The 21,714-nt window shown below is 43.0% G+C and overlaps 1 protein-coding gene across 1 annotated transcript in view; it reads left to right on the top strand.

Annotated features, from left to right (window-relative positions):
- Window positions 1-20,657, top strand: part of LOC121280733 (solute carrier family 22 member 5-like) — a 160,272-nt gene extending 139,615 nt beyond the window's left edge. The window contains exons 8-10 of the mRNA XM_041192868.1: window positions 317-499; window positions 16,333-16,468; window positions 19,747-20,657. Of these exons, the coding sequence (XP_041048802.1) occupies window positions 317-499; window positions 16,333-16,468; window positions 19,747-19,831 (404 nt within the window). The 3' untranslated portion in view covers window positions 19,832-20,657. The remainder of the gene's footprint in view (window positions 1-316; window positions 500-16,332; window positions 16,469-19,746) is intronic.
- Window positions 20,658-21,714: the final 1,057 nt, after the last annotated feature.

A 21,714-nucleotide genomic window follows, 5' to 3' on the forward strand; every position in this document is an offset into this window, starting at 1 on the left:
CTTCCACTAGCCCAGTAATTATAACAACAGTATTAAGGCGCCTGCTTCATAAATGCATGCTTTCTGTGCAGAATTTCATCCATTAGGAACATATATTGGAAAATTGTAGATGCCTACTTTTCTATCCATTAATTTTAATGGATGGGGATCACCACCAAGAATTCCCAATAAAGACTCTTAATCGGTATGGGTCTGTGCCAATAGCATGTATTTAGAAAATCAGTCCATATATCAAATATGTTACAGATTTATACAGGCAGGTACTAGTAAACCAATGCACCTTCCATTAAGTTACGATTCTGTTTGTTTTTTCTAGATCTTTCAGCACTTGCCACAGTGCTGGTGATGATTGGAAAATTTGGGACCTCAAGTGCGTTCTCCATGGTTTATGTTTTCACTGCCGAGTTGTACCCAACCGCGGTAAGAAACATGGGTGTCGGAGTGGGCTCCACAGCCTCGAGGGTGGGCAGCATCATCTCGCCTTACATTTTTTATCTCGGTAAGTTATCAGTTTAACTTCTGTATGTAATAAGAATCTAACATTTTCGTGTATTAACGCAAACCCACTGACCATTCCCAACTCCATACTATTCATGTGCACATCCCATGAATGAATTAGAAAGTCACTGAAGCATACTGTCCTCAAACAACTCTGGGCATGGAAAGCACAGCTTCAGACTGTGCCCCCTCAGCATGGGTGGCAACAGTCTGAGCTGACTGACTGACAGGCAACAGCAAGGGCACTGACAGTGTGGCAGTGAAGGGAGGACGAATGCTGTCATTCTGAGAGAAGACAGCAGGATTATGTGCTACAGAACCATCACCAATCCATTGTGGCGATGCCTCAGCAATCAGAATAATCTGCTGGAGTATATATTGCTGGACTGCTGTGAGACCCTATAAGCCCCTTTGTGCATAGAGATCTGCACCCACAACAGCAGCCGTTTGCGCCTGCATGGCACCAAGCTGGGCTTGCCTGACAATAAGCATGGATCTTAGGACCACAGTCTCAGCATCCATTGCAACATTCAGATGTTGGGTGGCATCTGTTTGTGCTACAATGAAAGGTGAGACATTGACCATCAGACGCTGCATCACACCTGCACCCGCAGGTGCTGTCATGGAGTTGGCGACCGCTTCCACACTGGAAAGGATGGGCTCCAAGCTCTATGCAAATCCCGGTATCAATCCCGTTGGAGCCGGACTCCTCCATGCTCCTTTACAGTGAAAACAGGCTCTGTGGCAAGTCTGCCAATGCACCATGCATGTTTGTGATCATGCCCATCAGCGTTCTCTGATATGCCATCCCAATGAAGTCTGCACCTGAATCCTTGGCAGAAGAATTTGTCAATGATATCGCTCTGTAGGAAGCTTGTGTCCCTTTACTCCAGTCTTGGGCTTACATGCTCACTGACTCAACAGGCACAATTTAATAATTCTGCCCTCAGGAGCCGTCTAGGAGGTGGGAAGCACCATAGAATTAAGAGTGAAGGCAGCAGAGAGGAGTGATAATTGCCTTCCCAACACTTTGCAATTAACTCAGGGGTGCGGAAGGTCAAAGAATTCCAATTGGCCAGCTGCTCTTGGAGGTGGTGTCTCCACCTTTAAAGGGGTGGAAGACAGTTAATTGCCTGAGGAGCATAGAATTGCACTGGGGCTCCTGGAGATGGTCGCAGCAGGATTGTCCCAAAGTTTTCCAGCCCCACCTCCAGGGCCACTGCCACAACCTTTAAATTCAGCCCACCATGTGCCTTTGTACTACTCTCTAAAGCAGTGCTTCCTAAACTGTGGGTCCCAACCCCCACTGGGGCCATGAGACGAGATTTTGAGGACGCGAGATCCAAGGCAGCAATGGCTGTTGTGGAGATAAGACAATGCTAACAGCTGCGAGGCCTCTTTAAATCCTTGTGCGTTTTTTCTAATGGTGGGCATGGTGTTAGAGACTGATGTTTGAGGCCGCGTTCCTGCTGCAAAAAAAAGGCTGAGAAAAGGTAGGTGTTTCTTTTAAAAGGCCCTGCAGGATAAACACTTCCCAGCAGATGAAAGCAGCTGAAGCCCACCACTTGCTCTTCCCTTCCTCCCGTGCACTCAATGTCTCTCATATCCATCAAATTATCACCCAGGGGTCATGTGATGTCTGTGGCATTAAAATGGGGCCACACTGGGAAAACATTTGGGAAGCACCGCTTTAAAGTTTCCAATACCTGAATTGGTGGTTGCGAGTGTCAGATCGGGTGACGGTGCTTCTTCATCAGATGTCTGCTCTTACTTGCACCTTCATCATGAGGCTGCACTAACTGACTAGGTGGCAAGCCTTGGATATCTCTAAGCATAAATGCAGAAGGGTGAAGATCAATGTGCGGGAAAAGGGTTGGGTAGAAAGTATGGTCGCACTGTCTGCAGCTTGCACTTCATGCCAAATAGCGGGATGAGGGTGATGAGATTTGAGCAGGTGCTTAAGGCAGGAATATATCATCATCCTGAATGTTCTCATTGATAGGTAATGCATGTTAGAATGAGTTCTGATTATTAGAGATTGTTGATGGGTGAGTGATGGTGATCACAGAATCACAGTGCAGAAGAGGCCCTTCGGCCCATCGAGTCTGCACCAACATATGAGAAACACCTGACCTACTTACCTACGAGAGAAATTGAACATAAAAGTGAGGATGCTGTACTTCAATTGAACAGGGCATCGGTGAGACCACATCTTGAATACTGTGCGCTGTTTTGGTCTCCTTATCTAAGGAAGAATGTAATGATTTGGAGGCAGTTCAGATGAAATTTACTAGATTGATACCTGGAATGAACGAGTTGTCTTATGAGGAAAGGTTGGACAGACTGGGCTTGTTTCCTTAGGAGAGTGAGGGGTGACTTGATTGAAGTATACAACTGAATGATCTTGACAATCACAGAATCACAGTGCAGAAGGGACCCTTTGACCCATCGAGTCTGCACCGACACATGAGAAACACCTGACCAACCTACCTAATCCCATTTACCAGCACTTGGCCCATAGCCTTGAATGTTATGATGTGCCAAGTGCTCATCCAGGTACTTTTTAAAGGATGTGAGGCAACCCGCCTACACCACCCTCCCAGGCAGTGCATTCCAGACTGTCACCACCCTCTGGGTAAAAAAGTTTTTCCTCACATCCCCCCTAAACCTCCTGCCCCTCACCTTGAACTTATGCCCCCTTGTGACTGACCCTTCAACTAAGGGGAACGGCTGCTCCCAATCCACCTTGGCAATGTCCCTCATAATCTTGTACACCTCTATCAGGTCACCCCCTCAGTTTTCTCTACTCCAGTGAAAACAACCCAAGTCTATCCAACCTCTCTTCATAACTTAAATGTTTCATCCCAGCAACATCCTGGTGAATCTCCTCTGCACCCCCTCCAGTGCAATCACATCCTTCCTATAATGTAGCGACCAGAACTGCAAACAGTACTCCAGCTGTGACCTCACCAAGGTTCTATACAACTCATACGGTGCATGTGGTGCATTGAGCACTGTTTATGGTTGACGTAAGATATGGCATGTGAAAATGCATTCAATGATCTTGACCGCTCTTGTCAGATGACTGAACTTTTTGTGGCACTGCACCAAGTCTTGGATGCCACACTCCTTGGCATGACCTCTGTGACTACCTGCTCCCATTGTTTCAGTGTCTGCTTGGAGGCCCTTCAGGGACCTGCAGAAACATGACTGCTCACCTGCTTTCCAATTGTTGGACTAAGGCCTCGGAGAACCCGGGAGCTCTTCCTGGCTGCTCCATTGGTAATCTTGGGGGAAAAAGTCTCTTTCTCGGAAATGCTTTTGGTGAGATTCAGCCAGTTACTGCAGCCTGATGGCACCTCCCATCTAAGAGGTGTAGCTGCCCTTAAGAAATACAGGCTAAATTCATGCTAGCCTTCCATGCATCTGGATCCTTTGCTGATCTTGCAGCCAGCCAGTAGCATGTTTAACACAGAGTTACATGCCATAATTATGATGATGAGGAGGCAGCACAATGTTTGTGTGCTGGTTACATGACCTGACCAGGTACAAGGTAATTACTCATAGTGATCCTCAAACCTACTAATGGATCTATTCAAAATCTATTAAATGGGGTGACAGTCTGACGTCAGTATTTAAAACCCGTTGATCAAGTTCCTAGGTCACAAAAAAAAATTCCATAAAGTAAAATCACCTTGATTGTAGGAAAACAATTATATGTGTTCATCACTAATATTTCACCAAATACGTTAACCCTTTTGTTACTATCACAATGTGCAATTTCACCTCCTTAATCCCTGCCTTTTGTGCTTCACTTTGCAGCATTACAAAATAATTTTTGTATAATTGTAAAAAGGTATATTTGAGTATATTTATCAATGGCATTTTATTTCCATATCTCTGACAGTCATGTTTTCTGCCCACGGATATATGAGTAAGTGTTTGTGTGAACTTAATTGTGTTCAAACCTGCATGGATATAGATTTATGTTAATGCAGGTTCATGAGTAGGTATTTCATTATAAAAAATATTTGCAAGAGGAAAATGACCAGGCTGCATTTGTTGCCTTGAGAAGATGTCTAAGTGATTTTGCCTTGAACTGTTGCAGTCCATGTAAGAAATTCCAGATTATTGAACAGTGGTAAAGAAGGGTTGGTGATACATACCCAAATCAGATGTATTATATGGAGAATAATTTGGAGGTGATGGTGTTCCCAGGATATTATTGTTTTTGTTCTTCTTGGTGGTAGAGGTTGAAGGGAAATTAAGAACATAGAAACAGGAGCAGGCCATTTATTCTGAACCTGTTCCAGCATTCAGAGAAGGCCTGATTTGTGATCTAATTCCATATCCCTCAATACCTTTAATTTAACAAAATCTATCATTCTCAGATTTAAAATTAACAATTGACCTTGTATCAATTGCCATTTGCAGTAAAGAGTTCCAAACTTCTATCACCCTTTGTGTGTAAGTGCTTTCTAATTTCACCCCTGAATAGTCTAAAAATTAGAGCCAGACCATGTCCCCAATGCCTAGCAGAAATAGTTTCCCCCTATCTACCTTATCTGTTCCCCATAATACCTTAACAACTGAGATCATACCATCACTTAACCCTCTAAATATCAGGGAATATAACCCTAGTTTGTTTAATCTCCTGCTAACTTAACCCTTGGAGTCTAACTGTAATTCTGGTAAATTTATGACACATTTTCGCCAAGGCCACTAGATAATAATCATCATCATCATCATCATCATGAATAAGAAAAACAGAAAATGTTGGAAATACTCAGCAGGTCTGACAGCATCTGTAGAGAGAGAAACAGTTTAAGTTTCAGGTCATGCCCTTTCATCAGAACTGAAAAGTTAGAAATGTAATAGCTTTTAAGGAGGTGAAATAGGGGAAGGTGCAACAAAAACAAAAAGGAAGATCTATGATAGGGCAGAAAATGGAAGACATTAAATGACAGAGTTGGTGGGAGTTGTCAAACGGAGCAGTAATGGGATGAGTGGATAAACAAAAGATGGGTCCAGAGGAGATTGTAAATGGTAAAACAATGAAAAGCTGCCAACTGAAAGCAAGAAAGCAAAGGATAAGACCAAACGCTACAAAGGAAAAGTAACAAAATGGGTGTGGGGGGAGCGAGTGGAAGTGGTGAGAGATGGGGCTGAGATTATGGTGTTAAATTGTTGAACTCAACATTGAGTCCAGAAGGCCATGAAGTGCCTAATCGAAAGATGGAGGTGCTGTTCCTTGAGCCTGTGTTTACCTTAACTGGAGCACTGCAGTAGACCGAAGATGTCATTGATGAGAGCAAGGTGGAGAATTAAAATAGCAAGCCATCAGGAGTTCAGGGTCAAGCTTGCAGACTGGGCAGAGGTGTTGCACAAAACAGTCACTCTATATCCCTCTTTCTTTCTTTCTCTCTCTATCTCTCAATCAGTTTCAAATATGTTGGATTGTGTAAGCTGCTGCTTATTAACTCTTTCCAAGCCACAACCCGCAGCTAAGCAATGATGTTGTTGTAAATGAGGCAAGCCTATTTTCTAATTGGCTTAAGGGGTGAATGATCAGTCTGTGATAGGCCCCAAGAGTGACGATCATCAATTGATGTCACTTCTCACTATTCCCTGACTGGTTTCTTAAAATGCCAATTATCTGTAGTACCATCATCCTCATTAAAATTTATTTCTGTTATTTTAATAACATCTTGCTAAGATAAAATTATGTTTTATGGTATCTTCCTTTGACCATTTGTTTAGGGTAGGGGAGACATGCTGTCATGTCCTCGTGAATGAAACCTTGAGCTCATCATCTCAGACTCTACTTAATTGGTACAGCTTCCTCGTTAAATCAGAACCTTTATCAATAACTGTCTTTACAGACCATCTGCTAGGCAATGTTTATCTCTCTGTGGTTGTTGGTAATTGGAATTAAAACAAAAGGATGATTTGGAAAAGTTGCTTAAAAAGATTATACAGTTACAAAACTAGTCTCACACTGTTACAAAAGTTTGCTCAATACAAAAAATACATTGAGCCAAGTGTAATTGCTTTCTTCTAAAACACTACAAATTAAAATTAGCTTAATGTAGAACACAGCTGTTGTTATTCTTTATCCCTCTTGATACAATAAATCCCTCCTAACTTCTTTTCTGATAACATCTGGTTCTGATAAGGTTTTACGATGTGAGGAGATGTAAGCTTGCCCATTCAACCTTGAAGGCGGCAAGTCAATGTGGCTCTGTGATATGGAGATAAATGCAACAGGGCCTCCTCATCAGTTGTTCTGCAATTAACTCACTAGTATGTTACCTCATTGCGTCTAAAATCTCATGGTGCCTTTGTCAAATGAAGCTAAGCAGAGTCACATGATATTAAATGCTGGAGTCTTCTACTGGTTACAGTTTAAAGAATAGTATACCATAGGGTTAATTGATCAATATGCTTTGATTGTGTGATCTAAACTAAAACCACTCATTAAACATCAATTTCCTACACCCTGTAGTGGTCCTGTGAGGGAGGGGAAGGGGTGAGAGCAGAAGCGCAGGAAATGGGTCAGACATGGTTGAGGGCCCTGTCAAATTTGGTGGGAGGTTCCTTCGTTGAAGAAAATGGAAGACATATCAGAGGGACTGGTGTGGAAGTTTGCATCATCAGACAGATGCGACTGCAAAGGAGAAACTGAGAGGATGGAAAGTAATCCTTACAGTGTGCAAGGTGTGCAGAAGTGTGGTCAAGGCAACTGTGGGAGTCAGTGGGCTAATAATGAATATTTGTTGATAGCCTATCCCCAGTAATGGAGACAGAAATATTATAGGTTTTTGAGCTGAAAAGAATGCAGTATTTGCATTTTCAGAAGGCATTTGATAAAGTGCTGTACAAGACATTGTTACACAAGATTAGGACTCATGAGCTTTTGAGTAAGATATTATGAAGGAATGAGGATCAGTTGATAGACAAAAAAATGGATAGTATGAGCATTAATGTCTTTTTCTAGATAACAAGATGCAACTAGTGGAGCAACACAAGGATCATTGCTTGAGCTTCAGCTATTTATAATCTATATCAATGACCTAGATGAGGGAACCAAGTGTAATGTATCCCAATTTGCTGATAATACAGAGCTAGAAGGGAAAGTAAGCAATAAAGAGGATGCAAAGAGACTGCAAAGGGATATAAACCGAGTAAGTGGAAAGGAAGTAGAGAAGAACTATAATGTGGCGAAATTTAAATTTATCCACTTTGGTATGAAGAATGAAACAGCAGAGTTTTATTTTAAAGAAAGATAAGAAACCAGTTAGCATTCAGGGGATTTGAGGGTCTTTGTACAGTACAATGTCTCAAATGCAGCTGTCCAAAAACCAGACATTTTTACAATGTGCCATGCATCAATTTTAATTGAAAAATAATTTTAAAAATAACTTAGCTGGAAAATTCACCTAGGCGCTGCATTGGTATGGTGTGAGGCCTGACTAGTTATTGGTTTTGCCACCTACACGCTGGTCTATTCCCAAGCTGCAAGCAACCTAGATCCTACCCTACCGGCTTGACCCAAAGCACCCACAAAATCCGGCAAGATCTGAAATCTGGTACGGCCACGGTCCCATGGTTGCCGGTTTTACGACACTGTACTTGCATAAAAATCACTAAGTTATCAGGTACAATCAGATTATGCAGGTACAAGCAATTAGGAAGGAAAATATATTAGCCTTTATTGCAAGGAGGTACAGTATAAAAGTAAGGAATTTTGGTGAAACCACATCAAGAGTGCTGTGTACAGTTTTAGTCTTCTTACCAAAGGAAGTATGTACTTAATTTATGGCACAGCCGATGGTAAGTGTTGAGTTGTTCAAATCCCAAAGGGAAACTTGAAACAACTGCCACAACCTGTTTTGCAATTTGTATAAATTTTGAGCTGCCTGCCTTGAATTCAGTAGTAGTAAGATCACCAAGTCTTATAGGTTTTTAACAAAACTAGATCAAACACTTATTAATAGAAGAAATGACTTTAAATACGTACATAGATCTACAAATTACTATTATGATAATTTCTAAATATCCTACTTAATCTGACTCCCAGTTACACATTCATTAAGGCAACAGTAAGAGACATTTTTAAAAGACCCAGGTAAAGTAAACAATACCCTGAACGGTCAAATTCAAAGTGAGTTCTCTTAACTTCGGTCCCTGGAGGCAGCAGTTTAGTACATACAGGCTGCAGGCATTTCACACTTGTTGAATCTTAGACTGCCTTCCCTTACACACAGACTTCGTTCCTTTCTACATATTTTCTCCTTTGAATGCAAATACCAGTTGTTTCACTATGCCTTTGGACTTTACCTTCCTAATAATAAAAATCTCTTCTTGCACTAAGTTTTACCCGTAATCTTTTGGAAAAATAAACACACTGTTTCTACACTTCACTTGGCTAGGTGACACATTTCACCCCCTCCTTTAAAAACAATCTAGTCTGGTTTATTTTAAAATGCAAATGCCCTTTTATACCTTATATTCTAAACCTCCCCAGTGTTTACCATGTTACATCAAAGCCTTCAGACCAGCTGCCTTTAATCCAATTAAGCATCTCACTCACACACACACACGTCCCACTATTACTCTATTTTATAATAAATTCCAATAACATTATGAGAAGTGGCTTCCTGACACTTACCTTAGAGTGGATGTAATGAAGATTAACTAGGTTGATTCCTGGAATAAGCAGGGATGTAGTGCTGCCAGAGTGCATCAAAGTATTACCCCGATACCTCCAACCAGGGCTTGGGGAGCAGGGTGCTGGGGTGCGGATTATCAGGGCCCTGGGCAAGAGAGGCTGGCTGCGAGGCCCAGGAATGAGATGCTGTGGAACCCCAGGTTGACAAGTTGGGGGAGGGGAAGAGGCTGACTGCTGTGTGTGGGAGATTGACTGTGTGTTTATGTGGGAGTGTGTGAGAGAGAGAGAGTGCGTGTGTACATGTGTGAGAGAGAAAGAAAGTGCGTGTGTGTGTGGTGGAGGGCGGAGTAAGAGAGTGCATGTGTGTGGGTGTGTATGGGTGAGTGAGAGAGTGAGTGTTTTTTTATACTTTCATCGGATGTGGACGTCGCCAGCATTTATTGCCCATTCCTTATTGCCCCTGAGAAGGTGGCGGTGAGCTGCCATCTTGAACCGCTGCAGTCCATGTACTGTAGCGTCACCCACCGTGCTGTTAGGGAGGGAATTCCAGGAGTTTGACCCAGTGACAGTGACGGTGATATATTTCCAAGCCAGAGTGGTGAGTGGCTTGGAGGGGAACTTCCAGGTGGTGGTATTCCCATCCATCTGCTGCCCTTGCCCTTCTAGATGGTAGTGGTTGTAGGTTTGGAAGGAATTTTGGTGAGTTCCTGCAGTGCATATTGTAGATTGTACACACTGCTGCCACTGTGCGTCGACGATGGAGAGAGTAAATGTTTGTGGATGTGGTGTCAATCAAGTGGGTTACTTTGTTCTGGATGGTGTTAAGCTTCTTGAGTGTTGTGGGAGCTGCACTCATCCAGGCAAGTGGAGAGTATTCCATCACACTCCTGAATTATGCCTTGTAGATGGTGGACAGGCTTTGGGGAGTCAGGAGGTGAGTTACTCACCACAAGATCCCTAGCCCTTGACCTGCTCTTCTAGTCACAGTATTTATATGGCTAATCCAGTTCAGTTTCTGGTCAATGGTAACCCCCAGGATGTTGACCGTGGGGGGAATCGGTGATGGCAATGACATTGGAAGTCAAGGGGTGATGGTTACATTCCCTCTGTTTGAGATGATCATTTCTGGCAGTTGTGTGGTGCGAAGGAGAGTTTGGGTCAACTAGGCCTTTATTCACTGGAGTACAGAAGAATGAGAGGGGATCTTATTGAAATGTATAGAATTCTGACAGGGCTGGACAGACTGAATGCAGGGATGATGTTTCCTCTGGCTGGGGCTCTAGAACAATAGGTCACAGTCTTGGGTTATGGGGTAGGCCATTTAGGACTGAGATGAGGAGAAACTTCTTCACTTAGAGTGCGGTGAACTCTGGAATTCTCTGCCATAGAAGGCTGTAGAGGAAAAGTCACAATATATTTAAGAAGGAAAAAGATAGATTTCTAGACTCCAAAGGCACCAAGGAGTATGGGGAGAGAGCGGGAGAATGTGTTGAGAAAGAGGATCAGCCATGGTCATATTGAATGGTGGAGCAGGCTCAAAGGACCGAATGACCTACACCTGCTCTTGTTTTCTATGTTTCTGTGAATGTTACTTGCCACTTGTCAGCCCAGCCTGGATATTGTTCAGGTCTTGCTGTATTTGGACATGGACTCCTTCAGTATCTGAGGTGAGGAGTCATTAATGGTGCTGAACATTGTGCAATCATCAGCGAATATCCCCACTTCTGACCTTATGATGACAGGTCATTGATGAAGCAGCTGAAGATGGTGGGGCCTAGGACACTACCCTGAGGAACTCCTATAGTGATATCCTAGAGCTGAGATGGCTGACCTCCAGCAACCACAACCATCTTCCTTTGTGCTAGGTATGACTCTAACCAGCGGAGATGTTCCTCCCTGATTCCCATTGATTTCAATTTTGCTAGGGCTCCTGATGCCACACTGTCAAATGCAGCCTTGATGTCAAGACCAGTCACTCTCACCTTAACTCTGGAGTTCAGCTCTTTTGTCCATGTTTGAATCAAGGCTGTAATGAGGTCAGGAGGTGAGTGGCCCTGGCGGATACCAAACTGAGTGTCAGTGAGCAGGTTATTGTTAAACAAGTGCCACTTGACCATGACCCCTTTCATCACTTTACTGATGATAGACAGTAGACTGATGGGGTGGTAATTGGCCAGGTTGGATTTGTCCTGCTTTTTGTGTAAAGGACATACCTGGGCAAAGCAGCCTTCTTGATTGACACCCCATCCACAAACATGCACTCCCTCCACCACTACACACACAGTGGCAGTAGTGTGTGCCATCTACAAGATGCACTGCAGGAACTCTCCCAGGCTGCTTAGACCACTCCTTCCAAACCCTTGACCACTACCATTGAGAAGGACAAGGGCAGCACACACATGGGAACACCACCACCTGGAATTCCCTCTCCAAGCCACTCACTGTCCTAACTGAGAAACATATTGCTGTTCCTTCACTGTCGCTGTGTCAAAACCCTGGAACTCCCTCCCAAACAGCACCGTGTGTGTACCTACAGCACATGGACTGCAGTGGTTCAGGAAGGCAGCTCACCACCACCTTCTCAAGGACGATTTAGGGAAGATGAATAAATATGATGCCCACATCCCATATATAATTTTTTTTTTTTAAATTCCACATTGCCTGGTAGATGCCAATGTTGTTGCTGCAATGGGACAGCTTGGATGGGGATGCTGCAAAATTGGGGGCACAAGTCTTCATTACTATTGCTGGAATGTTGTCAGGCCCATAGTCTTTGCAGTATCCTGTGTCTTCAGCTGTTTCTTGATATCATGAGGAGTGAAATGAATTGACTGAAGACTGGCATCTGTGATGCTGGGACCTCTGGAGGAGGCTGAGATGGATCATCCACTTTGCATTGCTGCCTGAAGATTGTTGCAAATGTTTCAGCCTTATCTTTTGTACTGATGTGCTGGGCTCCCCCATCGTTGAGGATGGGGATATTTGTGGAGCCTTCTCCTCCAGTGAGTTGTTTAATTGTCCACCACCATTCATGACTGATATGGCAGGACTGCAGAGCTTAGATCTGGTCCATTGGCTGTGAAATTGCTTAGCTCTATCTATCACTTGCTACTTGTGCTGTTTGGCATGCAAGTAGCCCTGTGTTGTAGCTTCACCAGGTTGACAGCTCATTTTTAGGTATCCCTGTTGCTGCTCCTGGCATGCCCTCCTGCACTGTTCAGTGAACCAGTGAAACCCCTGGCTTGGTGGTAAAGGTAGACTTGAAGATATGCTGGGCCATGTGGTTGCAGATTGTGAGTGAGTACAATTCTGCCTTGTTGATGGCCCATAGTGCCTCATGGCTGCCCAATCTTGAGTTGTTCAAGATCTATCCCAATTAGCACAGTGGTAGTGCCACACAACATGATGGTAGGTATCCTCAATGCGAAGGCAGGACTTGGTCTCCACAAGGACTGTGAGGTGGTCACTCCTACCAATTACTGTCATGGACAGATGTATCTCTGGCAGGCAGGCTGGTGAGGATGAGGTGAAGTATGTTTTCCCCTCTTGCTGGTTCCCTCACCATCCTGCCGCAGACCCAGTCTAGCAGCTATGTGCTTGAGGACTCAACTAGCCCGGTCTGTAGTGGTGCTACCGAGCCACTCTTGGTGATGGACATTGAAATCCCCCACCAGAGTACATTCTGCGCCCCTTGCCATCCTCAGTGCTTCCTACAATTGGTGTTGATGTTGCAATAGACGATAATTAGCTTTGCTAATTACTTGCCGCATCTGCACACTAACCTTTTGTGCTTCATGCCCTAAGACACCCAGATCCCTCTGCATCTCAGAATTCTGCAACTTTTCACCATTTAGGTCTTATGCTTTTTTTTTTATTTGCCCTGGCAAAATAAACAACCTCACATTTTCCCACATGGTACATTTGCCAGATCATTGCTCATTCACTTAACCTATCTGTATCATTTTGTAGCCTTTTTATGTGTCCTCCTCACAACTCACTTTCCTACCTATCTTCGTGTCATCAATAAAATTAGCAACTATACCATCTGTCCCTTCATCCAAGTCATTTATATAATTTGTAAAAAGCTGAGTCCACAGCACTGATCCCTGTGGCACACCACTCGTCACATCCTGTCAACCAGAAATATGCGTCTACTCTGTTTCCTGGTTGCTAGCCAATCTTCTATCCATGCCAATATGTTACCTCCTATACCATGAGTTTTTATTTTCCTCAATAAACTTTGATGAGACACCTTATCAAATGCCTTCTGAAAAGCCCCTTTTTTGACAATACCTGTTACTTCTTCAAATAATTCAAATAAATTGTTTAAACGTGATTTCCTTTTCACAAAACCATGTTGACTCTGCCTGATTTCCTTGAATTTATCTAAGTGCCCAGTTATAACATCTTTAATAATAGCTTCTAGTATTTTTCCTTTGACAAACGTTAAGCTAACTGGCCGATAGTTTTCTGCTTTCTGTCTCCATCCCTTTTTGAATAAAAGAGTTACAATAGCTATTTTCCAATCAAATGGAACCTTCCCCAAACCTAATGAATTTTGGAAAGTTAAAACCAATACATCAACTATCTCACTAGCCACTTCTTTTAAGACCCTAGGATGAAATCCATCAGGAACTGGGGACTTATCAACCCACAGTTCCAATAGTTTGCTAAGTACCACTTCACTGGTGATTGTAATTTTCCTGAGTTCCTCATTCCATTCCCATGGTCAGTTTGCTTATGATGCCATGGTCAGTTTGCTTATCCACCTTGCAGCCCCCACTCTCATCCAAACAAGCTGAGAGAATCTCAAACCTATTGGACAATTGCAGAGGCTCACATTCCTGCACTCCTGCCTTCTGGGTCCCCTTACCAGCCTCACTCGCAGTCACACCCTCCTGTCCCTGACCACTGGTCAAATCAGAAGACCCTACCCTAAGTGGCCTGACTGCCTGCTGGTACAAAGCATCTAGGTAACTTTCCCCCTCCCTGATGTGTTGCAATGTTTGCAACTCAGCCTCCAGTTCAATGACTCTGAGCCGAAACTCCTCAAGCCGCAAAAACTTAACTGCAGGATCGCATCCAGGAGTTCCCACATGCTGCCAGCCTTACTGAGTCTTAATTAATTACTTTGTTATATTATTCCCTTATTTATGTGGTTTTTTAATATATTTTATTAACTTTACCACCAGTTTGTATACTATTTTAAACCTTAGGACTGGAATAGATCTCAGCCACTTACCAAATACTCACCAAACAGTTAGCTCCTTTTCCTGTAGCAGTGTAAGAACCAATGACAGTTTTTGAGCTTCTTTTCTTGATAACTGTAAATCATCCATTTTTCACAGCCATGCAACAAAGTGCTGAGAACACAGGCTTCATAAACCAGCATCTTGGTCCTAAGAGTCAGCTTGATGTTATTCCATGCGTGTTTCATGAATTGACCAAACATGATAGCTGCTTTTCATATGCATATATTGTCTTCTGCATCAAGAGATTGCCATGGGCCCAAGGCAGCTAACTACTTCCAGCAGGGTGTTGTTTAGTATGATTGAGGGCAGAGGTGTGACACTCTGTCTTGTAGCCACGGATTTCTTAATCCATATAATTGGGGAGAACAGGTTACAGGCATGGAAGAGACTATCCATGAGCCTTTGTAGCTGAGTTTCCAGGCGGCAGACTAACACAGCACCTTCAGCAAAGAGGAATTCTGTGATCAAGGTGCATACTATTTTTGTCCTCATTTTCAGAATGAAAAACTTTCATTCTAACTTAGGATGCAGTTAAACTCTTTCCATAACTGCAGGAAAGACAAAGATCAGGAAGATGAAGAAGAGCATGGCAAACAGCATGGGGGCTAAGACACAGCCCTGTTTTTCTCCATTCTTCACTGTGAAATTGTCAGAAGTGGTGCCGTGAAACTATACAGTACAGTGCATGTTGTCACAATAGGAGCAGACTGAGGAGCTTTAGTGGACAGCCAACTTTCCCCAAAATCTTGTAGAGTCCTGTCCTGCTGATGGTGTTAAATACTTCAATAAAATGCACAAAATTAAGGAAAAAGGGGCACATCCTGTTCTCTACACTTCTCTTGTAGCTGGCATATCGAGATCATAGCTGGCATATGGAGATCATGTCTACGGTGGATTGCCAGCATGGAAACCCCACTGCTTCTGGGTACACTGGGTCTGCAAGGAGATTGAGCCTTTGAAGGATGACCCCCACGAAGGCCTTTCCCATGTCACTGAGGAACGAGATGCCTCTGTAGTTGTTGCAGTCTCCTCTGTCACCTTTTTGTGTAGCATGATTTTTGTGTCACGCATGTCCTGTGGAACAGATCGTACCTTCCAACAGAGAAGGAAAAGGTCATGGGGGTGTGGCAATAGATGGGACTCTATGTGCTTGAGTGGTTTAGCTGGAATTCCTTCCTTGCTAGGTGCCTGTCTGTTTACTGGGCAATAAATGGCCTTTTCGAGCTCAAGTGATGAAGCTCCTTCAGCTAACTCAACCAGAGAGAGCAAATTTCTGCTCATCCAGAATTGAATATCAGACAATCAACATGACAAGTCAGAGATAGTGGAGGTGTTATGAGGGGTTTACTGGTAAGTTCGAGCTTGGTAGAGTCAGTGTACAAGTGGAATCCAATATTGCGTTTGCGTAATACTCTATTCTTAAAATGAAGCCAAGAGCAAGGCAATGATTGTATTGGTCTTGGTACGCAGGATATTCTGAAATATGCACAGGAAATAGCCAAAACCATGGCACGACATGTTGGTGCTCTAATGCAGCGCATCACAGAATGACAGATCATGGGTTAGATCTTGAAATTAGTCACACAATAAATTCCTAATCTATCCATGTTACTTCCACCAGAAATTACAAGGAAAAACCAAAGTAATTCCAACCCAATTCTCCAGATGCTGATTGGGAAACAAGCTTTTTTACCTCTTCTCTGGGAAATGCTGCCTAACAAAGAGTCAAAAACAGGCAGAAGAAAACTAACCTCAAAAATTGAAATGAAAATATCCCCACGTTGTTTAAATATATCTACATTGAATATACATTAAAGGATGCTTATTGTCATCAAGACATGTGTTACACATACTGCCTACGAATTTTTGTGCCAGTCTTCATCTTACAATTTATGGTTTATATTTTCACAGGCATTTATCATGAGTTTCTCCCTTTTATTCTGATGGGAGGTTTGACAGTGTTTTCAGCAATTTTGATTTTGTTTCTGCCCGAAACAATCAATATTCCTCTCCCAGAAACAATTGATCAGATGCAGAACATTAAGGGGTAAGTGTGTATAGTCTTTATGATTCAGTCTTTCTTCTCAATTTCTGCTCTGAACTACTTACATTTTTATATTGCTTTTAATGTAGAACATGTCACAAGGTGCTTCACAGAAGTGAAAAGGAGCAAATGCCCGTCTTTTGTGAGAGTTAGAAGAGGTGATCAAAGACCTGGGAGAAGACATGTGTTTTAAGTACTGTGAGATACAGAGAGCCAGTGGTATTTGGAGAAGGAATTCCAAACAGCACTGATGTGGTAGCTGCAGGCTCTGCAAGGGAAGATGGAGCAGGGTGTGTTGAGAATGGAAAGGAGACCAGGTCCAGAGGACCAGAGGGTGGGGGAAAGACAAAAGATTGGAGCAGGCTTTAGAGTGAGGAGAAATGAGGCTTTGGAGAGAATTGTGGGCAAGATTGAGAAATTTAATTTCAATTCACTGGGGGGCAAAAGGGCTCAGCAAGGATAGAAGCTGTGGGTGAGTGGCATTTAGTTAGAACAGAATTAGCGGCAGTTTATGGAGAATGGGAGGCTGGCAAGGGTAGTGGAAAATTTGGCTGGAGTTTAATGATCCCCTCCCTAATTACCCAGAATGGGAAGAGGACGTTGGCCACTTGGTGGAAAGCTCATCACCTTCCCAACTCCCCCCAATTAAATCCAGGGTGGGAAGGTTCAAAGATGGCCAATTAAGGACCTCAGCCCACCACTAGAAGGGTGGTGGGGGGGGGGGGGTGGTGGGGGCAGCACACCATATGGTAAAGCCACCAGTTATACCCTCGCTGGCTTGCTAGTTGCCCAGAAGGGAGTCCCTCCTGCTCAGGCAACCTTTGCTCAACAGAGGGATCGGCCTGGGGCAATGGAACCCCTCACCAGGAAGGCGGTCCCACTCTTTAATCTGACTTCTCTGCCCCAGCCTCCTCATGGGGCCATGCCTGACTACTTGTAGTCTCAACAAGGCCATCGTTCCTAGCGATGCTGCTCGGGCTACAGAGCTGCCAGCCAATCAGTTTGGCCGGCAGCTCTCTGAGGTGGGACTTCTGCCCATGTGTGAGGTGGAAGTCTCACGTCCAGCAGTTACTTGGCAGAGAGGAAGCCAGCATCGGCGGGGATATATTCCCTACCCACATTTCGGGTGGCGGGGTGGGAAACCTTGCTCCCTGTTAAATTCTGTCCATAGAGTTTACAGCACAGAAGTTGGACATTCAACCCAAAGGGCCAATAATAATGCTGCATACCAGCCTCCTTCCACACTTCATCATCTAACCCTATCAACATATCCTTTCCCCCTCATGTGCTTATATATGCTTCTCTTAAATACACCTATCTTATTCCCCTCAACATCCTCAAAGAATTCATGGTGTGACTGTGTGGCAGCTGAAGGAGAAACTTGCTGAAATTGATTGAGTTGTGACATATAGGAGCGCACTCACTGGAGATGGGTCATGGAGTGAATATAATCAAGGAGGTGACATGATTCATCATGTTAAATGTTGAAATGGGAAGAATCAGGATCACAGTCGCAGAGACAGTGCCTTTGACCAAGGTACTTATGGTGCAGAAACATAGACTGGGATTTTCCGGCTTTGATGGCAGCACAGCCAAAAGTCCGTTAACTTTAGGTGGAAGTGGACAATTCCAGCGCCAGGCAGGGCCAGACAATCCCGCCCACAGTGAAAGGAGTCAAATAAGGAATTGTGGGAAAGATAGTCACTATTACTCAGAAATTACAGCATGTTCAAGGAGCTTAACTAAGGGGAATAGGCCAGAAAATGAGTAGAGGTTGAGGGAAATAGACAGATAAAGGCTCAGTTTTTTGTAATGATGATTTTAAAAGGACAGCGTATGAACAGAGTGAGCTATTGAACTCTTGAATAGCATTGGCATTAGGAAAGATTGTGGTCAGAAGTATGGAAAGAGAAGATCAAGAGGGAAGGAGATGAGTCTCATGGAAGAGTTAGGGATCCATGAGGCTCACATCGTTGTAACTCGTGGGAGTGTTATTACTTTACCATATGTCATCTCTAGTCTCAGAGCTAAGTGGCCAAGATCTTAAGTGATGATGGGATGTTTTGTTATTGGGGTTTATTTGAATTCCACACCGGCACTTTCCAGCATAGATGCCTAGAGAACCGTGACACTACATACATAGCCCTGTGCCCTTGTCACCTTCCAGGTACCATTAGGGTGCCAGTTCTGTTTGGACATAATCCTGGAAGTTTCATTGTATCCTGCCTCCACCTGACCCATTCAGTCAAACACTCTTCTCCCCCCACCAAGTCCTATGTTTTCTTTTGTTTTTATTCATTATAAAATGTCAGCTTTGGCTCAATTGATCGTGCTCTCATCTTTGAGTCAGAAGGATGAGTTCAAGTTGCACCCCAGAGACTTGATAGATTACCTAGTTAATATCACATTGCTGTTTGTGGGAGCTTGCTTAGCACAAATTGGCTGCTGCATCTCCTCTGATCAAAAAAGTGATGACACTCATTGCCTTTAAAGCACTGAGATGTTCTGAGGCCATGAAAAGTGCTATATAAATTGTTTTTCTTTTATGAAATTTTTTTTTTAAATTCTCATATCATTTCGTCCCATGTTGATCACATCAGTCACCAGGAATGTAATATTTATTTCATTCCTAGAGGATTGCCAATTTTAGGAACAGCTGAGGCTAATGGCTGAACCTCCAATGGAGTTTCTAATCATGCAACACGACACAGATCTAGCAGTGAGCTTAGGACCTCCTGATCTGTAGGTCTCAATACTACAAGTTACAGCAGCTTTATTTGCAAAACAATGAGCGAGTTATAGCAGGAATGAGACATCATCTGGAATTCCATTAACATTGATTTCATAACATATTACCAGTTCAAACAAGGAAAATGAGCCCAACTTGATGTGTCTTAATGTCTTTTAACTCTTGACACAATTCCCATTCCTCCTGCTAATTTATTGTTGAACATGGATAATTTGTGTTTGTGTCTCATGTCAACTGAGTTGAGATTGATTTTTCTGATCAATCTGAGCTTGATTGACGATCTGACAGGTACAGGCTTTGCATAACCATCTTACCTGACATTTCAACATGTTTTATATTTAGCAATCTCTGGCGCAGTAATGCATTAGTAATTTAGCAAACTCCATTATCACATTACCTGACAAACCTTTTTCAATTATGAAATAAAGCCATCTGGTTGAAATAAGGAACAGTATCTACGCAGTGAAACATGACATAATGTTTCAATTAATTTTCACTCTTAATAATGGTGTTGTTTTTGATTTGATTTCAGGTTCAAATTTAGAAATACTCACAGAAATCACTTCTATGGAAATGGAGAAAACATTACAATGGTCAATAAGAATGATGAAATTTAACCCAACCCTGGCGACAGATGAGCAGCAATAGAAAAATGGACAAGCAATCGATTCTTTCCAGTTTATGTAACAGACTAACATTATCTCCTGTTGAAATACCCTTAGCAATGAAATTACTATACTCAGGGAACACCATCAAATACTCAGATCAACAGGAATTTGCACTATTTTATGTATCTTAAATTTTCTCACTTTCATTTGGAAGCAACAATGTATTTCTATGTAAAACAAAACTTTGTGTCTCACTTTGGGTTAGAAGTGTACTATGTGCTCAATTTTGATATTTATACAAAGGATCAGTGGAGTGCGCTGGTCAGCTGGTCACCCACACCCACAGTAAAGAAGTGTCTGCAATAATGAGGTGCTGACCACATTTGCGTCCAGTTTGTATGCTGTGGGGCACCAGGATACAGCTGGCTGGGTTAAGGGCTCACAATATTGGGCTGCCAGCAAGGTTCTGGGAGTATGGGCCACCATTTTCGAGGGTGGATTCCAGGGCAATAACTCAGATTATTTTTGTAGAATCTAGAGGAGTATTCCTGAACCTCTGAACCCGACAAAAATCATGCCAAACTTACTGTCGATGTAAAAGCAAAACACTGCAGTTGCTGGAAATCTGAAATAAAAACAGAAAATGCTGGAAAAACTCAGCAGGTCTGCCAGCATCGGTGAAGAGAGAAACATAGTTAATGTTTCGAGTCTGTATGACTCTTCTTCAGAGCTGAAAAGAGGTAGTAATGGGAACTGTTGAAGAGGGGATGGAGCAGATGGAGCCAAATAGAAGGTCAGCAATAGGTGGGAGCTTAGAAGAGATTTGACAAGGATATCATAGACACAAGACAAAGGGAGTGGTAATGATAGCGTTAAAGACTAAGGTGCTAATAGTGGCATAAAGTTCAGAAAGCAGAATTTGTTAGTAGCAGAACAAGGGTCAGCACTTACTGAAAGCAAAACATAAGAACAAGTTACAGACTGGCCCTGTTGGGTATGACTCTTCTTCAGAGCTGAAATCAATTTTTTTCCCAACACCCTGCTCCCACTGGACCAGTCTGGAACACATTCTTACGTTTTGCTTTCAGACAGCACTGAGCCTTGTTCTGCTGTTAACACATCTGCTTTCTGACCTTTATGACACTATTAGCACCTTCCTTAGTCTTTAACGCTACCGTTACTACTCCCTTTATCTTGTGTCCATGACATCTTTGTCAAATCTCTCCTGAGCTCCCACCTATCCCTGACCTTCTATTTGCTCCACCCTGTCTCTTGAACAGTATCACATTTCTACCTCTTTTCAGCTCTGAAGAAGAGTCACATGGACTCTAAACATTAACTCTGTTTCTGGCTCCAGAATTGCTGTCAGAGTTGCTGAGTTTTTCCAGCATTTTCTGTTTTTATTACTGTCAGTGTATCTCATTGGCTCTCATCTCCTCTGGCAAATATTTCAACTAGTTCAAATCTAAAATGGCAGTCGTGGCCCTCAGATTCCCAATATACATATGAAAAGGAGCATACCCCAAAAGCATGCAGGAGATTAGGATGCCCAATAGTAGGCTCCTTTCAAAATGTCACCAGCCTCCTCATTGGGCTTAATGGGACACAGGTTACCAGCTCCATTTTGAGTACATCACTGCCCTATTAATGCCAGGCAATAGAGGTGATAGAGCCATATGGATCGTATCCTCTCTCTGGTTTTTCTCCTAGAAGGAACAATTTTGCCAAGAACATGAAACAAACAGCAGCACCAAACCAGTGTCTCCCTTTCAGCTGATAGTGTTAGCTATTCCTGTTAACTGTTACTCCTGCTCCATTCCTCCAACTTTAGTATAAATTCCCACTAAAGGGGAAATAGATCATCAGGTTAGATACAGGAAGAAGAAATGTAA

The sequence above is a fragment of the Carcharodon carcharias genome, chromosome 8 (genome assembly GCF_017639515.1).
Source record: "Carcharodon carcharias isolate sCarCar2 chromosome 8, sCarCar2.pri, whole genome shotgun sequence".
NCBI lineage: Eukaryota > Metazoa > Chordata > Chondrichthyes > Lamniformes > Lamnidae > Carcharodon > Carcharodon carcharias.